This window comes from Oncorhynchus keta, chromosome 13, assembly GCF_023373465.1.
Source record: "Oncorhynchus keta strain PuntledgeMale-10-30-2019 chromosome 13, Oket_V2, whole genome shotgun sequence".
Lineage (NCBI taxonomy): Eukaryota > Metazoa > Chordata > Actinopteri > Salmoniformes > Salmonidae > Oncorhynchus > Oncorhynchus keta.
This window is the reverse complement of record NC_068433.1, coordinates 46,765,517-46,789,253: the sequence shown is the minus strand read 5'-3', so window position 1 is coordinate 46,789,253 and position 23,737 is coordinate 46,765,517. Positions and strand designations below refer to the sequence as shown.

At 42.7% G+C, this 23,737-nt stretch overlaps 1 protein-coding gene across 3 annotated transcripts; it reads right to left on the bottom strand.

The window, feature by feature from the left end:
- On the bottom strand, positions 1 to 20,065 carry LOC118383973 (monocarboxylate transporter 2-like). Of its 3 annotated transcripts, none has more exons than XM_052460334.1 (5): positions 19,829 to 20,065; positions 8,613 to 8,864; positions 4,447 to 4,590; positions 3,281 to 4,090; positions 1 to 2,850 (listed from the first exon to the last, which is right to left on the bottom strand). In XM_052460334.1, exons 2-5 carry the CDS (start codon positions 8,827 to 8,829, stop codon positions 2,576 to 2,578), a joined length of 1,446 nt encoding a protein of 481 aa, XP_052316294.1. In that variant the 5' UTR covers positions 8,830 to 8,864; positions 19,829 to 20,065; the 3' UTR covers positions 1 to 2,575. The 3 variants fall into 3 exon arrangements, with proteins under 3 accessions (XP_052316294.1, XP_052316295.1, XP_052316296.1); XM_052460335.1 differs by lacking the exon at positions 19,829 to 20,065 and adding an exon at positions 15,677 to 16,012; XM_052460336.1 differs by lacking the exon at positions 8,613 to 8,864 and having other exon boundaries at positions 19,829 to 20,064.
- Positions 20,066 to 23,737: the final 3,672 nt, after the last annotated feature.

Here is a 23,737-nt window from a genome sequence, read left to right as displayed (position 1 = left end):
TCATTCAAGGATTTTTCTTTATTTTGGATATTTTCTACATTGTAGAATAATAGTGAAGATATCAAAACTATGAAATAACACATATGGAACCATGTAGTAAACAAAAAAGTGTTAAACAAATCAAAATATATTTTATATTTGAGATTCTTCAAAGTAGCCACCCTTTGCCTTGATGACAGCTTTGCACACTCTTGACATTCTCTCTACCAGCTTCATGCGCTAGTATCCTATAATGCATTTCAATTAACAGGTGTGTCTTGTTAAAAGTTCATTTGTGGAATTTCTTTCCTTCTTAATGCTTTTGAGCCAATCAGTTGTGTTGTCACAAGGTAGGGGTGGTATACAGAAGATAGCCCTATTTGGTAAAATACTGAGTTCATATTATGTCAAGAACAACTGAAATAGGCAAAGAGAAACGACAATCCATCATTATTTTAAGACATGAAGGTCAGTCAATTCAGAAAATGTCAAGAACTTTGAACGTTTCTTCAAGTGCAGTCACAAAAACCATCAAGCGCTATGATTAAAATGTCTCTCATGAGGACCGCCACAGGAAAGGAAGACCCAAGAGTTACCTCTGCTGCAGAGGATAAGAGTTACCAGCCTCAGAAATTGCAGCCCAAATAAATGTTTCAGTTCAAGAAACAGACACATCTCAACATCAACTGTTCAGAGAAGACTGTGTAAATCAGGCCAAATTGCTGCAAAGAAACCACTACTAAAGGACACCAATAAGAAGAAGACACTTGCTTGGGCCAAGAAACACGAGCAATGGACATCAGACCGGTGGAAATCTGTCATTTGGTCTGATGAGTCCAAATTTGAGATTTTTGGTTCCAACCACTGTGTGGTTTGTGAGATGCAGAGTAGGCTTTTCTGGTGACACAGTGAGTGATGTATTTAGAGTTCAAGGCACACTTAACCAGCATGGTTACCACAGCATTCTGCAGCGATACGCCATCCCATCTGGTTTGCGCTTAGTGGGACTATAATTTGTTTTCAACAGGACAATGACCCAGAACAACTCCAGGCTGTGTAAGTCCTATTTGAACAAGAAGGAGAGTGATGGGATGCTGCATCAGATGACCTGGCCTCCACACCCGACCTCAACCCGAATGAGATGGTTTGGGATGGTTGGACAGCAGAGGGAAGGAAAAGCAGCCAACAAGTGCTCAGCATATGTGGAAACTCTTTCAAGGCTGTTGTAAAATCATTCCAGGTGAAGCTGGTTGAGAGAATGCCAAGAGTGTGAAAACCTGTCATCAAGGCAAAGGGTGGCTACTTTGAAGAATCTCAAATATAAAATATATTTTGATTTGTTTAACCCTTTTTTGGTTACTACATGATTCCATATGTGTTATTTCATAGTTTCGATGTCTTCACTATTATTCTACAATGTAGAAAATAAAGAAAAACACTTGAATGAGTAGGTGTGTCCAAACTTTTGACTGGTACTGTATATTTGACACAACTTAGTTGCATTCTTTACGTAAGGCAATGTATCATTGGTGTAAGTTAAACAGCTACTCCCAGAAATGACCATTGACTACAAAAATGAATATCCCTGTATATATACGTACATCAATACAATGGCTAGGAATAGGTTATATTGCTCATGGATTCTTTATTTGGTATAAACCAACAATATGCACATTTATAGATGATATTGATTGTGAATATCAAGTATTCTTAATAAGGCCCTTGGAAACACAAGCCAATAAAACTCATTTACATCCAACCTCATTAAATATGATTAAATTGCATTTGTTTCATTGTTGTTTTGGACGAGGCCTAAACATGGCCAGTTTAGAAGTAGCGCAGCGTGTACGGACTCCATGTGCAATATGCAATAGTGAATAAAACAGTGGGTGTGTTATCGTTAGATGAGAAGCTTGGCAGTTGTGCAGGTTTAGCTAACGAACACAACTGACACAGTGCGCTAAAGAACACTATAATACATGGTCACTGGAGCCACCAAACCATGAACTCATCTCTGTTCCTGTGTTGCAACGATATCTGTCTCTCACCATAACCCTGGTACTAACGGACATTATGTGTCCTCGCATGTCAGCTCCCAGCATAGGAAGCTAGGATATTAACCTGTATTGATTTCAATCAGAACAGTTGAATTGGGCTGCTGGTGTGGTAGGTTTAGTGGCACATGCTAAATACATGAGCAGTACTAGATTTCTGTCGACAGGTCGCATTTCACAGATTCCTAGATACGCGACAAAAGCTTCTTTCTCATATTCCAAGCCTTGTAGCCTCCTAACATGCGTTCTGTATCTTACACCATTATCACCGGCTAGTCTGATGTCTGAGTAGTAGTCAGGGCAGTCACCCCTTCCTCCAGCAATACGCCTCGCAGTATCTCACAACATGGTTGTCATTGTTACTCTGGCAGTTTGAGTGTTTCGGAAACAGAGGGGCCACTGCGGGGAGGCCCCCGAGCGGAACCCTGGAGAGGGAAAGACCAGGAGGCACCACACTTGAGCTCAGTCTGCAGTTTGATAGTGGCAGAGGGGGACGTGAAGGTGGTGGTGAAGGGGGGTGTGGTTGGCAGTAGGGAGGGGCTCTAGATGTTGGTCTCCCTCTGCATGGCGTCCTCATCTTTGGGGTCTACCATGTCCTCCAAGGCCTGGGCGTCCCCGTCTGTCTCCTTTTGGTCCTGGTCCCGGTCGGGGTCCTCGGTTTCAGTCCGTTTGTACATCTCCTCCTGCTTGCGCTCCTTGGCCAGGAGTCTGTAGTTGATGAAGTTGCCGATGAACAGCCAAATGCTGGCCATTATCACCACAGCCCCACAGCAGAAATACATGTACTTGTAGTTTTTGGTGATGTCCACCAGTTTACCTGTAAATAAGAGCATAGAAAGGGTAAATGTGATGAAGGCCTGTCATATCGCTATTTTCTGCATTTCCAAATATGCCTTTATCAGTTTCTTCATGTCTACTGATCTTTAATGAGGAACATTATCTCAAATAAATGAAGCATTTTGTCAAGGACCAATAATCACAAAATTAACTTTGCATTTGTTGTTATTGTATTTAGACAAATAAGCACATATTATAAGAAGTCCAAAATGTAATATTGCTTTTCCACTCTAAGTCAGCAAACTCTATTACCAAGATCAAACCAAGTGAATGACTACTAAGCAATAGCACTCCTTAAAACTATAATTGAGTGACTTTAATTTATTCCTTTGGCATATCAACTGCTTAAAAAGTAAGCAATGTCTCACAACTGAATGAAGTAGTAATGAGTTGAGAGATCAGTGACATACCTGCCAGGGGTGGACCAATGAGGACAGGGCAGCACTCCACAATGGTGGTGAGCCCCACGGCACTGGAGAACCTCTGAGCCCCCACCAGGTCCATCAGGGTCTCAAACAGCACCGAGCTGACCATGCCGAACGCAAAGCCAAAGAATATGGCATACACCACCAGGCCTGTGTAGCTCTCCACCAGGGGGCAGAGGATGTGGCACACCCCGTTGTAGAGCACGGCGAAGCTGAAGAAGTACTGGATCCTGGGCCGGATCCACTTGGAGTTGGCCAGGAGCCCCATGGAGGGCCGGGCAAACATGTCCACGAAGGCCAGGATGGAGAGCAGGAAGGCGGCTGAGTACTCATCCACGCCTATGTCCTTGGCGTAGGCCGTCAGGAAGACTATTGGTGAGAAAAAGCCCAAGAACATGATGACGTTGCCCGACAGGTAGATGAGGAAACCGCGGTGCTTGAAAAGCGACAGGTCAATGAACTTGTTGACAGTCCCCAAACAAGTGGTCGTCTCCTTCTTCTTGGTGGCAGTTTTGGCAACGACCAACTCCTCATCCTTCTTGATCTTGCCCAGCGGTGGCCCCAGGGGCCTCATCAGGGAGCCAGCCACACAGCAATTGAGCAGTATGCCCCCCAGGATGAGGAAGCTGCCCCTCCAGCCGAAGGAGTTGAACAGGTACTGGTTGAAAGGGGCTAGGCTGCTCAGGAACACTGGGCTACCGGCCATGGCTATTCCGTTAGCGATGGGACGCTTCTTATAGAAGTACTTGCCAATCATAGTCAGTGCTGGCTGAAGGTTAAAGGCTAGGCCCAGGCCTTTGTGAGGAGAGAGGATAATATGATTTAGAGTTTTTTTTTTAAAACATACATTTCTAACAAGAAAATTATTTGATAAGATAATTCAGGCATATATGACAGTGAGCATAAAGTACACATTCGGAATAATATACATTTTCTTCAAGTAGCCAGACAGTGGTCATTAAACAATTTGACAAATCAAGCTTAACTGTACTCTTGTAATGTATCTATAGTCTTTTACTATGATCTTTGTGAAACACAGAATGGAAAAGTCAGAATCAGTTGTAGGCCTATTTTCAACCGGCCACTTAAGGAGTTTGACACTATAATCAAATTAACTCCGAATGAGGTGAAATGGATTTCATGGGAATTACCTCCTATAAGACCGATGCAAACATAAAGCTCCACCACGCTGTTGCAGAAGGAAGCGGATATCAACCCGATAGAAGACAGTACTCCCCCCATGATCATGACAGGTCTGCAGCCATATGTGTTTACCAGTACACTGCTTATGGGACCTGGAAGAGAAACAAATGAGATACTAAAAACATGGTCTTTCATCCAAGCCATACATTCAGCCTGCTATAGACTCGGGTAATCATGTCGTGATTACTTAACGGTTTAAGCTTGTTAGCGTTGAAAGACAGCGTGAAACTTCCCAGCTCTGGAAATAGAGGTACTGTAACAAGACCTTGTTGATTCCTGGTAAACAATGTACAACATCGTGTTGTGTGTTCTGCATGTATTCTTTAGGCGGCGAGGGCTGCATTGAGAGATCAGTAACAAACAGGCATGGGTATAACACAGCATTATCTTAGTAGTCAAACAAACAAATGGCCTTATTGCCAAAAAGTACAGAGCACGTTGACTAAACATCTGTTATTTTCCAGCTTAGCTACATATGTATCAGAGATCCCATCACGACAAGCAATACATGTACTGTTGGACCAGCAAAACCAATGACACAGAGTGCATGTGAGGTCTTGGATATAACTCAGGACCTAGACAATTAACCAATGGGTGCCTGTCAGCCTTGGACAGGTTGCACTGAGAGCTGAGGGCCAAACAGAGAGTGTTAGTCAAACGGAATGAGTCAGAATCGATCAAGCCCGTCAAGCCTCATCGACACGCTGAGCGAAGACATTGAACTGAGCTCTGGTTGGACACGCGATGGGTCTCTCTGTCTCATAAGCTTTCAAGGCACAGCTGCCATGCTAATGCAAAACAGAGACCCAACGTGGCAACCAGTTATCTTATGAAGTGGATAATAGACACCGACTGTATGAATACACACTGTATGGGCATAGATAGGTTTCATATGTGACAGCGAGAGAATGCTGGTTAACATAAATGGACTCTGTTGAATTGGAGCATCCCCAGATATATTTGCTGAAAGTGCACTGCAATGCAATGTTTTCATATCTGAAAAGAGGGGGAATCATGAACTATGATACACACACACACCTTGAAGTGAGCTGAAGACCTTGGCTCCATGGCCCATTTGTCCCTCAGCTCAGTTTCTCTGTAATTCACAATTTTCCATGAGTAACAGTAAGCACTTGATATTGGTAGAAAACGCACAGATGAGTTGAGTGGGGCCGACCAGCATTGCGCTACTATGCCACACTGCACTTTCCATTTCCTTGTTACCTTCAATAAGGGCTTGCCACACAACTTCTTCTTAGAGGCATACAACACAAGACAATGGGCAGGAAGTGAATCTTAGCAGATTTTGGTTTTTAGTGGGTCAACCCCTGTTATTGAACCCTCTCTATGGTCATTGATAGCACATCAATCTGAAAGGTCCAAACAATTCCTTTTCAATTGTGTCCGTGTCAAATTTCTAAAAGTTGTTGTTGAGGGAAACTTTGTCCTTTTGTATTTCTAAAGTCCTGTTCTGTTTTGAACCTCTGGTCTCCATTACCTGATAGGGTGAGGAATGACTCTATGGCATGTCACAATGTCCCCTTCCATGACAGACGTTAAACAAAAGGACGAGTAAATTGAATAAGAAACGATAAGAGTAATGAAAGATTTTCCCCTTTTTTGAATAATGCCCCCATTAGCAAGCAGAAGATGTGCCATATCTGTGTCGGACTCGGAGAGTGGTGCTATTTAAAAACAGGTTGGGGAAGAAGTCGCCTGACTTCATTTGCTCTGCGTGAATCTTTTTCCGACCTTGAGGAGAGGAGCCCTCCTCATTTGCATACAGAGCACTTATCAGTATTCTCCTGAGTCTGGTGGTGAAACCTGGATAGGCCAAGTGGAGGGAGCCCTTGAGGTTTCATATTAGCTCCTTTTAAAAAGGAATTCATAAGTGAAGTTTAATTGCTGCAATAGCTGGACACACTTTCCAGGTTACCAAAAGCAAATTAGGAGTTTGTTTTGACAGTAACTAAAAGTGACAAACAATTTGACTACTATTGACATTCAACATGGCATCTTTGAACATTATTAAGCTCATTAAGCTCATTAATAAAACATTTTATTGAAGTATGATCAGATACCATAACTTAATGTTGCTTGCGTCTAGACTTGAGGCAAAATATGGGCTCAATCATGGAAACAAATACCTACAAGAGGATGGGTACACCCGTCATTTACCCTTCCAGCTGTGATTTATTTCACAGGACATAAAAGCTAGACAGCAGAAAGATGGAAGTTTGTGTAACACATTTGCCGACCGCTCCCTGATTTGTGAGGTTGGAAAAGAAAAGGTTGATAAACCGTCAAGACAGCTGACTATGCAGGAAACTGATGTTTGCAATCCATCATACAGATTAATGTCTCTCTCATTACGGAATAAAGCGCTGATATATGAAGCTTAGAGTTGTTTTCCAGAGCAGTCATACAGGGACGCAAACATGAATTCTATCAGTGGTTGATCGACTAATAACACAGCTTAGCTAGCCATATTTCTTCTGGACAGTTCAGTTAGCATTGAGGCTAATGTGCCTGGCCGTGAGAGAGCTCTGCTGTGCTGACTGTCAACAGAGGAAGGTACTGTATGTAGCCATGCTGCCTAGCCTAGTCAAGGTGAACTCTCCCTCTCTCTGTGTGGATTAGTGACATTGATCCAACACTGACACACACACACACACAGCCTCCATATTAGCACGTCACTGCAGAGCGACACTCAGCCAGGCTAGAAGGGAGGGACGGGAGAACATGACATCTGCAGTAGGCATATAGATGATGCAATAGTGTGCAATATTTCACAATATTTCCCTTTGGGCTCTTTTCTGTACCCATCATCATCATTACTAATCATTAATCTCAGTGTCTGTGTTACACCCTGGGTTATAGAGACAAACATCCAGGAAGATATGAAATAGTTGCCTTCACTTCCAGTTGTTGCGCATTTGTGGTCGTATCTAATTATATGTGTGTGAGGCCGTTCATCATAAAAAATAAGTTGGCTGCTGTTTGAAATCAGCAAGAGCCACACATTGGCATATCCTGATGTTTGAGGATATGGCAAGCATTTCCAGTTTGTTTGCTCTGTGATTCGGTCCAATCAGCATCATAAGTGGCACTGCTATCTTATCAGTTAGGGAGTCTGTCTGCCTGATGACTGCCCTGGAGAATTCAGTAAGTGTCTGACCTCTGAACTCGTGGTGGAGGTGGCAGTTGCGTCAACAGCACAGACAGCAGGTGGTGTGAAAACAGCAGGTACGTTGTAAAAGAGCCACAAGTCTCCTTCCTCTTCCAAGAGGACAAACACCCTCAATAAGCAGCTCTCTGATTGGGGTAAATATTTGGTGATGCGTGATTGTTTTTCCGCCATGTTATTCCAGAGAGCAGCATATACCGCACTGGACTGTCCGTTGCTTGTAGAAATAAAGAATGCATTAAACACTGAATGGACAATTGCTTTATCAGCCTACAGCTGGTGCAAACACATAGGACAAGAGAGCAGGTGTTTAATGAATAGCTGATGAAGCTCTGTTCTCCCCTTTGCTCAGAGATCAATATGAATGAATTACACTAAACATTTTAATGAGGGACAAGTGCCTTGTACAGGCTTGTCACATATAGAGGATGGTATTGGGTGTCCTTGGCTCTCTATGGCCAACTGGCCATCACTGTCACCATCCTCACAACAACGGTCTAGGATACAACACACCCTGTTGACAGCAACCATTAGAAATGACTGGATAGGATGGCATCCGCTAACAGATGGCCAGCGTGGCACTGCCAAGCAAGGTGCCTACTGGCTAACCTAGTGAGGGGTAAAGTCATGCTGAGAAGGAGAACGTGATGCATTACTACTAAAATACGCTTATGACTAGTCACAGAAACCATGTGTTCTTTTTGAATGTCAATTTAAATATGGTCATAGGTTCTCATAGGAGACACACAATCAGATCAGAACAGGTACCTTGCCCCATACTTAGGGCCTGAGTTTTCCATGGACAGGTCACATGGTGAGGATAATCTCAGGGCACGACATATACAGAAACCCAACTCTTCTTAACAAATCAGACAGACGACTTCCTCAAGAGACTACCTGGACACCAACTTAATGTATTGGTCTTACCGCCTGCGTACATGACGGCCAGCATGATGGAGGAGATCCATGCTATCTGGCTGTAGGAGCAATCGAAGATCTTCTGGATGTCCTTGAAGTAGACGGTGATGGCCTTGGGGAAGGCGTAGGAGAAGCCGATGGAGATGAAGGATCCCAGCACCACGGCCCAGCCCCAGCCCCCGTCCGGAGGGGTCACTGCTGGGGGGCCTGCGGCAGGGGTTGGCATCTCTGGCCCAGCTGGCTCTCAGCACTCACTGTTTACTGGAGGGGGAAAGACGAAGAGGAAAGAGAGGGTCGGTACAGGGGAAATATGAAGAGGAAGAGAGGGTCGGTACAGGGGAGACATGAAGAGGAAAGAGAGGGTCGGTACAGGGGAGACATGAAGAGGAAGAGAGGGTCGGTACAGGGGAGACATGAAGAGGAAAAAGAGGGTCGGTACAGGGGAAATATGAAGAGGAAAGAGAGGGTCGGTACAGGGGAGACATGAAGAGGAAAAAGAGGGTCGGTACAGGGGAAATATGAGGAGGAAAGAGAGGGTCGGTACAGGGGAAATATGAAGAGGAAAGAGGGTCAGTACAGGGGAAATATGAAGAGGAAAGAGGGTCAGTACAGGGGAAATATGAAGAGGAAAGAGAGGGTCGGTACAGGGGAGACATGAAGAGGAAAAAGAGGGTCGGTACAGGGGAAATATGAAGAGGAAAGAGAGGGTCGGTACAGGGGAGACATGAAGAGGAAAAAGAGGGTCGGTACATGGGAAATATGAAGAGGAAAGAGGGTCAGTACAGGGGAAATATGAAGAGGAAAGAGAGGGTCGGTACAGGGGAAATATGAAGAGGAAAAAGAGGGTCGGTACAGGGGAAATATGAAGAGGAAAGAGAGGGTCGGTACAGGGGAGACATGAAGAGGAAAAAGAGGGTCGGTACAGGGGAAATATGAGGAGGAAAGAGAGGGTCGGTACAGGGGAAATATGAAGAGGAAAGAGGGTCAGTACAGGGGAAATATGAAGAGGAAAGAGGGTCAGTACAGGGGAAATATGAAGAGGAAAGAGAGGGTCGGTACAGGGGAAATATGAAGAGGAAAGAGAGGGTCGGTACAGGGGAAATATGAAGAGGAAAGAGAGGGTCGGTACAGGGGAAATATGAAGAGGAAAGAGAGGGTCGGTACAGGGGAAATATGAAGAGGAAAGAGAGGGTCGGTACAGGGGAAATATGAAGAGGAAAGAGAGGGTCAGTACAGGGGAAATATGAAGAGGAAGAGAGGGTCGGTACAGGGGAAATATGAAGAGGAAAGAGAGGGTCGGTACAGGGGAAATATGAAGAGGAAAGAGAGGGTCGGTACAGGGGAAATATGAAGAGGAAGAGAAACCGTTGAAAAGCTCTCTTGGTTGGGGAACTGAACAATAATGATGATAATGACATCTCCATTCCTTCTAAGATGAATTTCTGTACTGTAAACTTAGGCTTGAAAAACAAATAAAACGTGTAATTTATAAAAAATGTGTAACAAAAAAAGGTCTCATATGTGGACTACTTGTGGACTATTCTCTCCCACATAAGATGGACCGCTTATGTGGACCATTAAGCACTATATTCAGGTTAAAGGTTGTTTGGAGACAATTGTAGCTAACACCAATACCACATTGACAATGGCATGTTTTAAGTGTATGCCCTATTGTTTCCCACCGGTTGAGGCCATGTCCCTTTTGTCATTTAATCTCTTGACTGTTGGGTCATAAGACCAAATCTCAGCTACAGAATGCACGTGGGCACACACACACTAACAGAGTTAATCACCCTTGTCACAAGGTTGAGTTTCTACCTGAAACCAGACCAACCCTTGCCCCACCCACTTTTCACCTTGAGGGTATCCCCCTGGTGTGACAGGGGAGAGGTGTACGGGCAGCAGTGATCAAGATCACTTGTCTTTATTGACAAAGCAAACATGTCTCTGATCGTACATAAACACATACACCACACATACACACTTTCTAAATTGTTCAAGAGATATCATGGGTAAGAGGCAGCTGCTTAGTTCCAGGCACACAATCTACAACACCTGATGAGTGATATTGATATGTGCCTCCGTGATCCAATGAGCTTAATCAACAACAACAAAAATATTGCAGCAATTATATCATTCTGATTTCACATACGTTGACATGACACAACTAACCACTGGCTTATGTAGGCATTTCAACATCACAAGTAAAAGCTTATTCAAATGGGATTATCGTAGTTTAGCAAAACATGCACAGCCATACTCTAGAGACGATAAAGCTTAACAGGGGTATGGCATGGCTTTGATTAGGTGGGTTAGAAGATTGAAGGGAGAAACATAGGTCTAAAAGCGACCCATAGCACACTAACTCTATTAAAAAAAATAAGAATTTGTTCTTAACTGACTTGCCTAATTAAATGAAGGTAAAAAAAAATTGAAAAAATAAAATTCAAGGTAAAGTGTTGAGGAAAGTGGTTGAAGTTCCAACCAAACCAGAAGGGCACAAAAACACTAAAACTAGAACCTCCCATTTCAATCTCAAGAGTGTCTGTAAAACAGGCTCCATGACAACAACAGTGGTATCAATAAACTGAAGTCAGTGGTATCAATAAATGATATCGTCTCTGTCTCTCATCAAGACGTGGCCAGATCAGATTGCACTGCTGTGGGGCCTCATTCATATTCAGCCCTGTCTCAGCTGTCAATGGCAGGCAATTAGCTAAACTAGTCGCCATGTGCTGTGATTGGTTGACCTCTCAGAAGGAAAAAGGAAAACGTGAATGAAGACAGTTACTCAAATCAAATCTTATTTGTCACATGTGCCGAATACAACAAGTGTATACTTTCCTGTGAAATACTTACAAGCCCTTAACCAACAGTGCAGTTCAAGAAGAAAATATTGACCAAGTAGACTAAAATAAAAAAGTAATAAAACAAAGTAACACAATAAGAATAACGAGGCTGTATACAGGGGGCCCAGGTACCGAGTCAGTGTGAGGGGGTACAGGCTTGTTGAGGTAATCTGTGCATGCAGGTGGGGGCGAAGTGACGATGCATAGAAAACAAACAAACAGCGAGTAGCAGCAATGTCAATGTAAATTGTCTGGTGGCGATTTTATGAAATCTTCAGCAGTCTTATGGCTTGGGGATAGAAGCTGTTGAGGGTCCTTTTGGTCCTAGACTTGGCGCTCTGGTACCACTTGGCATGCGGTAGCAGAGAAAACAGTCTATAACTTGGGAAACTAGAGTCTCTGACAATTTTATGGCTTTCCTCTGACACCGCCTATTATATTGGTCCTGGATGGCAGGAAGCTTGGCCCCAGTGATGCACTACCCTGTGTGGTGCCTTACGGTCAGATGCCGAGCAGTTGCCATACCAGGCGGTGATGCAACCGGCCAGGATCCTCTCGATGGTACAGCTGTAGAACCTTTTGAGGATCTGGGGACCCACGCCAAATCTTTTCAGTCTCCTGAGGAGGAAAAAAGGGTTTGTCGTGCCCTCTTCACGACTGCCTTGGTATGTTTGGACCACGATAGTCCGTTGGTGATGTGGACACCAAGGAACTTAAAACTCTCGACCCGCTCCACTACAGTCACATCAATGTTAATGGGGGCCTGTTCGGCCCGCCTTTTCCTGTACTCCACGATCAGCTCCTTTGTCTTGCTCACATTGAGGGTTGAGGTTGTTGTCCTGGCACCACACTGACAGTTGTATGACCTCCTCCCTATAGGCCGTCACATCGTTGTCGGTGATCAGGCCTACTACTGTTGTGTCGTCAGCAAACTTAATGATGGTGTTGTAGTCGTGTTTGGCCACGCAGTCGTGGGTGAACAGGGAATACAGGAGGGGACTGAGTACACACCCCTGAGGGGCCCCAGTGTTAAGGATCAGCGTGGCAAACATGTTGTTCCCTACTCTTACCACCTGGGGGCGGCCCGTCAGGGAGTCCAGGATTCAGTTGCAGAGGGAGGTGTTTAGACCCAGAGTCTTTAGCTTTGTGGTTACTATGGTGTTGAACACTGAGCTGTAGTCAATGAACAGAATTCTCACATAGGTGTTCCTTTTGTCCAGGTGAGAAAGGGCAGTGTGGAGTGTGATTGAGATTGCGTCATCTGTGGATCTGTTGGGGCGGTATGCAAATTGGAGTGGGGTCTTGGGTGTCCGGGAGGATGCTGTTGATGTGAGCCGTGACCAGCCTTTCAAAACACTTCATGGCTACCGACGTGAGTGCCAGGGGGCGGTAATCATTTAGGCAGGTTACCTTCGCTTCCTTGGGCACAGGGACTTTGGTGGTCTGCTTGAAACATGTAGGTATTACAGACTCGGTCAGGGAAAGGTTGGAAATGTCAGTGAAGACACTTGACAGTTGGTCCGTGCATGCTCAACGTCACTATAAAGACATTAAAAAGTCTATTTTAGTTTAATACTAAAATAAAAAGTAGTTGAAATTTTAGATTTTATCAGCTGGTTTATAACTACTACATGACTTCTGACACACACACACACACACACACAACATTGTTTAGGTAAGGAATACCTCCAGCCTAGCTTTTCTAAATAAAGGTATTGTTTCATCACAACTATGTAAACACGGTTGTTATTTAACAGACACCAGGAGTATTTGTGACCTGTATTATGAGGTCTTAACGGAGGGTGAAGTGGTCCTGAACATGTATTCTTACAGAGGCATTCTGGGCATCTTCCCGTCACTCTGTTCAGGTGCTTGACTTATATTTTGTTTTTTTACAATTCTAACTTAAGCTAAAAGTTTTGCTAATCACTCAAATATACTGTATAATCCTCTGTGCATATTCCCACGTGTTGCTCTTTTAATTAAACTCAAGAGATTGTCTATTTTTTCAAAACATCCATATGGTAATAAAGTGTAATCTGATTATTGTCTGGGGTTGATAGTGGGGCTGATTGATTAAACGTGACGACGATGCATAACATGGTCTCAGGACTCATAAGCTGCTTAGGTTTATAAATCTGAATAGTATACTGACAATACCAAAACACACAGTGTAAGCGATGATAAGTCACACAAAAATGTGCGGTCACGCACAAAAAAAACTTTCTGTGAGTAAACAAAACAAGTTTGTTTAGGCTATTTGACATACATGAGCCTACTGTTTTTCAAGAGAGGTTTATTCATTCTTTGTGCTCCACAGTAGTTTCCCCCCTGTCCCCGTGATGTCATCATGTGTCCTCTGTAATGTGTCTTTCCTCTGTTTGGTGTCTCAGAATAGCAGCTGACACAGAGGGATGGGCAGATGCTTTCACAGCCAGAGACAACCAACCACAGTCCCACCCAACCAGAGGGATGTGTCCCGACTAAACCAATCACAAGGCACTTCAGATGCCTGTCCTTGCCCGTTGTTGAACTGAGCAAACAGTGTGCCTACCTTAGGTCTACCTGTGCTCAAAACACTCCTGTTATCTTAAACTTCGGGGAAGGTTAAATGGACAATGGAGCCTTAGAATTAGAATGCAGAGGCAGGCAGCCAACAACTACAACAGCATTCCTCTAATTTAATTTTCTCAATGACAAGCTGATCAAAGCATGTAACACAATAGTGTGTGTGTGTGAATCTGTCTGTGTTCTGTTTCAGGTGAACTACGTTGAGTAACCATGGAGCCTGACACAGAGAAGACGTGTAACTGAGTTAACGGACACAATGCACCACCTGCAGCAACACGACTGACTGCCCATGAGCCACATGACGAGCAGGATTGGTGGCTTTGTGTCTCTTGGTACACCCAACAGGATTATGTAGGATAGAGTGTGCAGAGTGAAAACAAAAATGGATAGGTAACCTACTCAGAGCTATCTTGGCACCACGCTGACAGAACAATTTTAGTAAATATAGAGCCTCTCTGAGGCTGGTTGCGGTTTTGAGCTGTGCAATTTACAGGATAATCACCCTTTTTTCCATTGACATTGTGTTATAATTTTGGTTTTATATATAAATAGCAGCTACTCCATTTGCCACCGTCGTAGATTTGAAGTAAAACAATGATAAAAAAAACACGTACATTTTTCTCATATCTAGTCACTGCCTAAATGTAAAACTGGCAGTGTAGAAGTTTCTTGTTGGGCCCTTGCACAGAGGTATGAATGGCATTCAGGCATTGCGAGGTCACTAACGTTGCCATGCTGTACTCTGGTTTGTGTATCCACAGGCCTTCAGGCAGGTACAGGCCACTCCTGTGACAGTCTAGTCCTCAAGGAATCTTGTGTCACCTTGGATGAAACTGACAAGGAGATTTGAGCCAAGTGTTTTCCTGAGCATCCTGATACCTGATTATGTGGTCTGAATAGCCTGTGGGAGAGGAAGACATGAGGAAGAGATGGAGAGCAAATAGACTGATAGAGAGGGAGAAGATGAGTGCTTGTAAAGGGGACATTCCAGGAGAACAAAATAGAGAGCAGTTATTGATCACATCAATTCAGGGAGAACATCTCCGGAGCAGAAGTCAAAAGAAATGTCTACTCTACCATCTCTAAATGTCGCTGGTTCGAATACCTGAGCTGAAAAAGGTGTAAAACCTGTCAATGTGACCTTGAGCAAGGCACTTAACCCTAATTTGTTCCAGGGGCGCCGTACTACTATGGTTGACCCTGTTAAAGCAACACATTTCACTGTATGTGACAATTAAACATATCCCCCGTTTGGCGAAGTTGGCTGTCTTTGTTATGAAGAAATAGTCTTAACACAGTTCGCAACGAGCCATGCTGCCCAAACTGCTGCATATACCCTGACTCTGTTGCAAGAGAAGTGACACAATCTCTCTAGTTAAACAAAATTCATGTTAGCAGGCAATATTAACTAAATATGCAGGTTTAAAAATATATACTTGTGTATTGATTTTAAGAAAGGCATTGATGTTTATGGTTAGGTACACGATAGAGCAACGACAGTCCTTTTTCGCAAATGCGCACCACATCGATTATATGCAACGCAGGACACGCTAGATAAACTAGTAATATCATCAACCATGTGTAGTTAACTAGTGATTATGATTGATTGATTGTTTTTTTATAAGATAAGTTTAATTCTAGCTAGCAACTTACCTTGGCTTCTAACTGCATTCGCGTAACAGGCAGTCTCCTCGTGGAGTGCAACGAGAGGCAGGTGGTTAGAGTTGGACTTGTTAACTGTAATGTTGCAAGATAGAATCCCCGAGCTGACAAGGTAAAAATCTGTCGTTCTGCCCCTGAACAAGGCAGTTAACCCACCATTCCTAGGCCGTCAATGAAAATAAGAATGTGTTTCAATTATATAATGAAAGCAAACTGAAAGCAAACAAATGAACTATCATTCTCTCAATACATTAATTCTAGGACTTGGCATGTCAAAAGTGTAAGCCAGGGTTGAAGGGGCTTGAAGCCTTTTCGATAGCAGGCACCTGACCTCGACGTCACCTTAAAGTAATGCATGTACTGTATCTAAAGTGTATTCTTACACCTAGTTCATTATTAACCACAACTGCCAACTCTCACGTCTCACAAAGTGATTCAACGTTGACATAAACATTCATCAAGGTGGATAGTAATCTACCAGAAACACTGATCCAGTATACAGTTGCCTCTTTGAAGACCTGTATAGTAAAGACGCAACAGGAACTACAACCTCAATGATTTCTCAATAGAAGAAAGACTACTGAGAGACAAATGGGGACATTGACAGCCAGAGTAGACACACCCTGCCCAGCAGTCAGGGGTCTTTCCATGAAAATAATCAATAGGTGTCCGATACCTTATTATTGTAGTTTCTGCTTTCTAACTTCTAGGGCAACACACACAGAAAGTTGTCTTACATGAACAACTGGTAATGGCAAAGCACACAATAAGTCTATCTACCACATTTAGGGCTATAAGGAGACATTTTGAGCAACAATATACCTGTTAATATAATGGCATTACAAGAGTAAATACCAAGTTACTACACAGGTATGAGAACAACTTGGTGTAAAGTGTTACCGGATACCTTTTACTACAGGTTCTCTTAACCCATTACCGAGCTGATTCTGTTCAAATGCATGGGTGGTGACTAATCTACCATCTACCAGCTAACCACACCCACTTAGACTACTTATTATACATGTCTTCAGCTGCTAAGTAAGTACCTTTAATTACCATGGAAGGCCTTGAGCGGTGTTTGTGCATAGTCAGCAGGTGCGATTGATTTAGCTCACCCAGCACGCCAGGTAGGTGGTGTAACTTTTGGAACCGTTCCATTGGTCTTTAAGTGCCAGCCCTGCCCTCCTGGCGCGCAGAGCGAGCTAAATCAAGTGGTGATTTCTGTCTAGGCAGAGTGTCCTGGCCCCTGGAGCAACATCCAGTGCTGCCAGTGCCAAGAACCAACCTGTTAATCCATGCCAATATTTGCTGCAGCGTCAACGCCTAAGTAATGGTATGAGAAAACATGACATATTACACCACACATTTTAAGAGTAAAGTTTTAGTAGTTTGATATCGGTGTGTAGAGGATTCTTCTAAATTCTTCTACAACAAACTATTTTTAATTAGCTTACATTGATTTGAGGGACATTTAATCCAAGTATTTGTTTGAGAGGGGGTCAAAGGGGACCACTGAGTAAGTGTTAGGCTACGTAAACACCAAACGGGACATTCATAACTGGAGAAAAAGCATAAACAAACTGGGCTCTGACTGAACATGAACTGTCTCTTACAACTTCTTTTAATAAGCTACGGCTGTAGAGGACTGCTCAACTACTCACAGGGGATTAGAGTCTGAGCTCCACTTCCCTCCCTGTTTTCTACGACGGCGCCATGGGACTGGAGCACTGGACACAGCACCTAAGCCACGTTGTTGATCAAAGGTTCTTGTGCCAGGCTAGGGACTTACTGAAGGTATGCAACCTAATACATACCTGACTCCAGTTGACATATTACAGGGTATACATCAAATGCATTTGTATGCCTAATATTCTGTGGTGTAGGATACTGGAAAGGGTTTCATATTGAATATTGCAAGCACTTTTTAAACATCATGTATACTAGGGCTGGAAATTGCCACAGAGCTCATGAAATATTATCCCGATATTTACGGTAAGCTGCTTATACGATATGTATTGTGATTCTCATAATTCTATATGTATTGCGATTCGATACGATTTGATGTTCCAAATTTTCAAACATATGGGAACATATTGCTCACTAAATCTGCTGCAGAGACAAGAGAGCATGAGAAAATTTGTTTTGATTAGTCATGGAAATAAAAGGGCTGGAAACATGTTATTTCAATATTTAAAAAGAAGATAGAGAACAAGCTTAAGGATGAACAATACCAGAGTTCTGGCGCAGGTACAGCTGACTAGTGCTAGCTAACGCTGATTAGAAAATCATTATTACATCTATATATTTGTCCAAAACAATAATGTGAAATGTAACTCTATGGATTTTTCCCCCGTCACTATTGTGTGCGCAACAATAATCATAACTACTGCTTTGTAAATACTATGTCAACACCACAAACTTGTTTGGGAATTATTGTAACACATAAGGGCTAAAACCTCAGCAACTCAGCAGCCCTAAGGGTTGATTTTCTACCCACATACTCAGGGGGAACACTGCTTTTTGTTGACATGAAAACAGTGAACCACATTAGTGCAGAGGACAATGAATGTGGCTTGAGGGCTATGACAACAGTCCAGTATTTAGGATCGAGTCAGAAGTCATATTACCCTAATCACACCAGTGAATGACGGCCTACGGGCTGCTGACGATGGCTGGCTGGTCACGGCTTGTTTTAGTCCAGATTACAAACCCTTTCCCCAGTGAGTTGGCTGTCTATAAAACTGATTTATCAGCAGAGGGGTTGGGAAGTCAGATGGATATGGATGGTGAGGCTACGAGGCTGATGACAAAGGGCTGTGGAGATGAGTCAGCTAAGCATGAAAATAACCATCCATGTATTATTTAGCTACATAGACTAGCGCACTAGCATGCACCATTTCTATTGGGATTTGAATGGTTCCTAGCCATCTGCCAGGTCAACTATGAAGTGGTGGCTCAACAAAGTGGAGAGGAGCATATGTGGGTTACAGTACACCAATGCTACAAAGGATTATCATGTCTGCAATGTCTACATACTACCCTGCCTTTAGTAACCCAAAGAAAGTAGTCCAGTACCAGAGGCAGAACCAGCCTACGCCAGTACCAGAACTTCTCCAATGGGCCTACCATAGAGCAAAGAGCAAAGTATGACCTGGGGAGGAACGTAAACACACCTCAAGTGCATTATTAATTCATAATCAATTGTGCACATAGCCAGATCTATGGTCCATTGTTCTTTGTCTACATTTCTTTCAATGCAAGTCATAAATTGCCCAATTTCCCATAACATCTCGCATTACCCAAGAACCAGGCAGACTTCGCAGGTCATTTAGTAAAAAACAGGTTTATCTCATGCTAAATTTCCCCCTTTCCCTTCCCTATATCAAATCAAGGTGGAAACAAGGCAGGCCAAATGTGACTGACCGGTGTTATATTTAAAGCCCACCAGCTGACCCAGGGAGTGAAACATCCTCTGCTTGGCCCAAACCTGCTTAAGGAAAAACCTTCAGATCAGATGCTTAGATAATAATAGACTAGTAGGATTTAGTAACTGTGTCATCTCTCAGTGGGAAAATGGCTACTTCACATTAGGTATCGAGACGCACGTGATGAGAAGAGAGATGTACAATAGACCAACTGATTGATCCGTGATGACTCAAACGAGGATGCACAACGCGCGTGTAGATCCTAATCCGTGTGGTCAGATACTCTGTGTGCGTGTGCTGCTGATACAAACCGGATGGAACCAGCCAAATATGCATACCATAATTTACACTGGGCCTACATAAAAAAAGTACTCATAATTTTCTAGACTACTGTAGTCTATAAACATCATTCGCACAATCTTGGGAGTATTCTAAGTGTAACGAAGAACATGTCTGTCGGTGCCACATTGGGTTAACTCCGTGATTACGCACAATATATGTGAATTTCAAACTGAAACATAATATAATTCAAAATCCAGCCGATTGTTTGTTTTATAAATCATTAAGCCTACGTGTTGTAGGCTATTCTTGCCCCGATGACCAAGCAGCTCTCTCAATGCGGACGAAGCAAAGCGTTTCATTGTAGGACAAAAAAAACGCACGGGCAGCTTCGTAAGTGTTATTCCATCACGCATAACTTTCAGGAAACGCATATTACCTTTTGCGAATATAGGCGCGGTCTATCCCCAAATGTGGTATGTGGTCCTTGGTCGCTGACCTTGTCAGTGTTGCGGGAAGATGGGGCTGTATTCTATTTGAATTCCCTTACTAGGAAGCTGAATGTGACGTAAAGCGTTGAAAGAAGGCGGCCCATCCTTCTGCTACTGTTGCTATTCCTGACCACGGGTAGCCGAGCGCTGGAGACAAGAGACCAGAGCATCAAGTAAAACCAGCCGTCTTGCGGGCGTTGGGAGGAGAGGGAGGCGTTCGACAATTTGTTTGAGGGAGTTTCTCATTCTTTTGTTATTGAAACCTTATGTGGTTTCGCTTCCACTGGAGAACGATTCCGCGTGTTGTGCCCCCATTCAACACTTCAAAACAAGCTCGAAGTAGGTCATCCGTTTTATCACGGGGATTCATTTAAACAGTCGTGTAATGAGAGAGCTGTCAAAACACTTGTTTCATGCTAGTAAACTATGCATCAAAATATTGTAGCGAATATAATTTCACATCACTTATGTTGGCCAATTTGACCAGTTTATCTGTTTGAAAAGCAATTGAAACCCAGAGCGCCAATCGCCCATCTTGTGATACATATTTATATATACAGAGAACAAAAAATATAAACGCAACAATTTCAAAGGTTTTACTGAGTTACAGTTCATATAAGGAAATCAGTAAATCGAAATGAAATCATTAGGCCTAATCTATGGACTGGGAATACACATATGCATCTGTTGGTCACAGATATCTTTACCTTTAAATAAAAAAAGGTAGGGTCATGAATCAGAAAACCAGTCAGTATCTGGTGTGACCATGATTTGCCTCATGCAGCACCACCCATTTCATTTGCATAGAGTTGATCAGGTTGTTGATTGTGGCCTGTGGAATGTTGTCCCACTCCTCTTCAATGGCTGTGCGAAGTTGCTGGGTATTGGCGGGAATCGATCCAGAGCAATGGGGGACATGTCTGGTGAGTATGCAGGTCATGGAAGAACTGGGACATTTTCAACTTCCAGGAATTGTGTGCAAATCCTTGTGACATTGGGCTGTGCATTATCATGATGAAACATGAGGTGATGGCAGAGAATGCCACGATAATGGGCCTCAGGATCTCGTCACGGTATCTCTGTGCATTCAAATTACCATCATAAAATGCAATAGTATTTGTTGCCCATAGCTTATGCCTACCCATACCGTAACCCCACCGACACCATGGGGGCACTCTGTTCACAACATTGACATCAGCAAACCGCTCGCCCATCAGCAAACTGCTCACCCAAGGGAGTAGTACACAGCGTTTAACCAGATCTTCAGTTTCTTGCCAATTTCTCACATGGAATAGCCTTCATTTCTTAGAACAAGAATAGACTGACGAGTTTCAGAAGAAAGTTATTTGTTTCTGGCCATTTTGAGCCTATAATCGAACCCACAAATGCTGATGCTCCAGATAGTCTAAATTACAGTTTTATTGCTTCTTTTATGAGCACCACAGTTTTCAGCTGTGCTAACATAATTGCAAAAGGGTTTTCTAATGATCAATTAGCCTTTTAAAATGATAAACTTGGATTAGCTAACACAATGTGCTATTGGGACACAGGAGTGATGGTTGCTGATAATGGGCCTCTGTACGCCTATGTAGATATTCCATTAAAAATCAGCCGTTTCCAGCTACATCATTTACAACATTAACAATGTCTACACTGTATTTCTGATCAATTTGATGTTATTTTAATGGACAAAAATGTACCTTTCTTTCAAAAACAAGGACATTTCTAAATTAACCCAAACCTTTGAACGGTAGTGTATATCATTGAGTTCATAAAGCCGCATACAAACATGGTCTCTTTTTTGTTTTCTTGAGTAAGGCAGCTCCAAAATGCAGGTCCTTCAGCCCAGCTCAGTGCTCTCTGTGGTGGTGGGGCAAGCCAGCAGAAAATACATAGCATTGCGCTGTGATTGACTCAGTGTTCTATCACTCATGGGGAAACTACGTCACCGCGAAGTCTAAGGGGAGACCTCAAAAATTCTAGCCATTTGGGTGCTGACATAGAGTTACATTAAAAGTGCACATCAAAGAAGGCTTGTCATTGGCCACAGGTAAAATAACATGAAATCACGTTATATGTACAGTAGCTTTCATCATGAATCAAGTTGATCCTTTTCAATCCTTGTCATATGAAGATAAATAATGAAGAGAAATTATAGATAAAACGTATCGGTGCTCATCGGCCATTGGACGTAAACATTACACAAGTTGGAAATCTCAAATTCAACAATGAGTGGTGTGTAAGGAAGTGAGCATAGCACCACAAAGTCCAAAAATGTATTGTATGCTGCTGCATAAATGATGTAATATGCCAGGGAGATATGTACAGTTCCAGTCAAAGGTTTGGACACACCTACTCGATGAAGGGTTTTTCTTTATTTGTACTATTTTCTACATTGTAAAAAAGTAGTGAAGACATCAAAAACAATGAAATAACACATATGAGCTATTCAGGCTGTGTCAGGGCTATTTGACCAAGAAGAAGAGTGATGTAGTTCTGCATCAGATGGCCTGGCCTCCACAATCACCCGACCTCAACCCAATTGAGATGGTTTGGGTTGAGTTGGACCGCAGAGGGAAGGAAAAACAGACAACAGGTGGTCAGCATATGTGGGAACTCCTTCAAGACTGTTGGAAAAGCATTCCAGGTGAAGCTAGTTGAGAGAATACCAAGATTGTTCTAAGCTGTCTTGAAGGCAATGGGTGGCTACTTTGAAGAATCTCAAATATATTTTTATTTGTTTAACATTTGTTTGCTTACTACATGATTCCATGTGTGTTATTTCATAGTTTTGATGTCTTCGCTTATTCTACAATGTAGAAAATAGTAAAAATAACGAAAAACTCTGCAATGAGTAGGTATGTCCAAACATTTGACCTGTACTGTATCTATTATATATAACAACAATTATAATAATAACACAAGGAATAAACAGAAAAATAAAAACACAGGTAGTCAAAAGTACTATAGTGCCTTCAGAAATTATTCGCACCCCTTGTCTCCACATTTTGTTGTGTTACAGCCTGAATTTAAAATGGCTAAAATGTAGATATTTTTTGTCACTGGCCTTAACACAATGCCCCATTATGTCAAAGTGGAATTGTGTTTTTTCGAAATTTTTACAAATTAAAAAAATGAAAGCTTAAATCTCTTTAAGTATCCAACCCCTTTGTTAAGGCAAGCCTAAATAAGTTTGGAGTAAAAAAATATGCTTAACAAGTCACATAATATGTTGCATGGACTCATACGTTGCATGCAATAATAGTGGGATTTTTTTTAATGACTACCTCATCTCTCTACCCCACACAGACAATTATATGTAAGGTCCCTCAGTCAAGCACTGAATTTCAAACACAAATTCAACCACAAAGACCAGGGAGTTTTTCCAGTGTCTCGTGAATAAGGGCACCTAATGGTAGATGAGTAAACATTTTCTTTTTTAAAGCAGACATTGAATATCCCTTTGAATGGTATAGTTATTCATTACACTTTGGATGATGTATCAATACACTCCAAATATACAGGTGTCCTTCCTAACGCAGTTGCTCAAGAGGAAGGAAACCACTCACGGATTCCACCACTAGGCCAATGGTAGGGTTGAATGGCGGGAATCCGGTTACCGAGATTTTCCACCCAAAACCACTCCCCTTTACCAGGATAAATAACTGCGAGAAACCGGTAAATTATAATATATTATTTATATGAGCAGCATGGCGTGAAATGGAACTGTTCAATGATATGCAATGTCTAAATCTGGCTTCTATATTGCCTCTGCATGATGAATCAACACTCAGGGTGGGGACAGACCCATCTCAGTATGAAGCGCAGTTCACAATGCATGTAGACCAATCATCTCA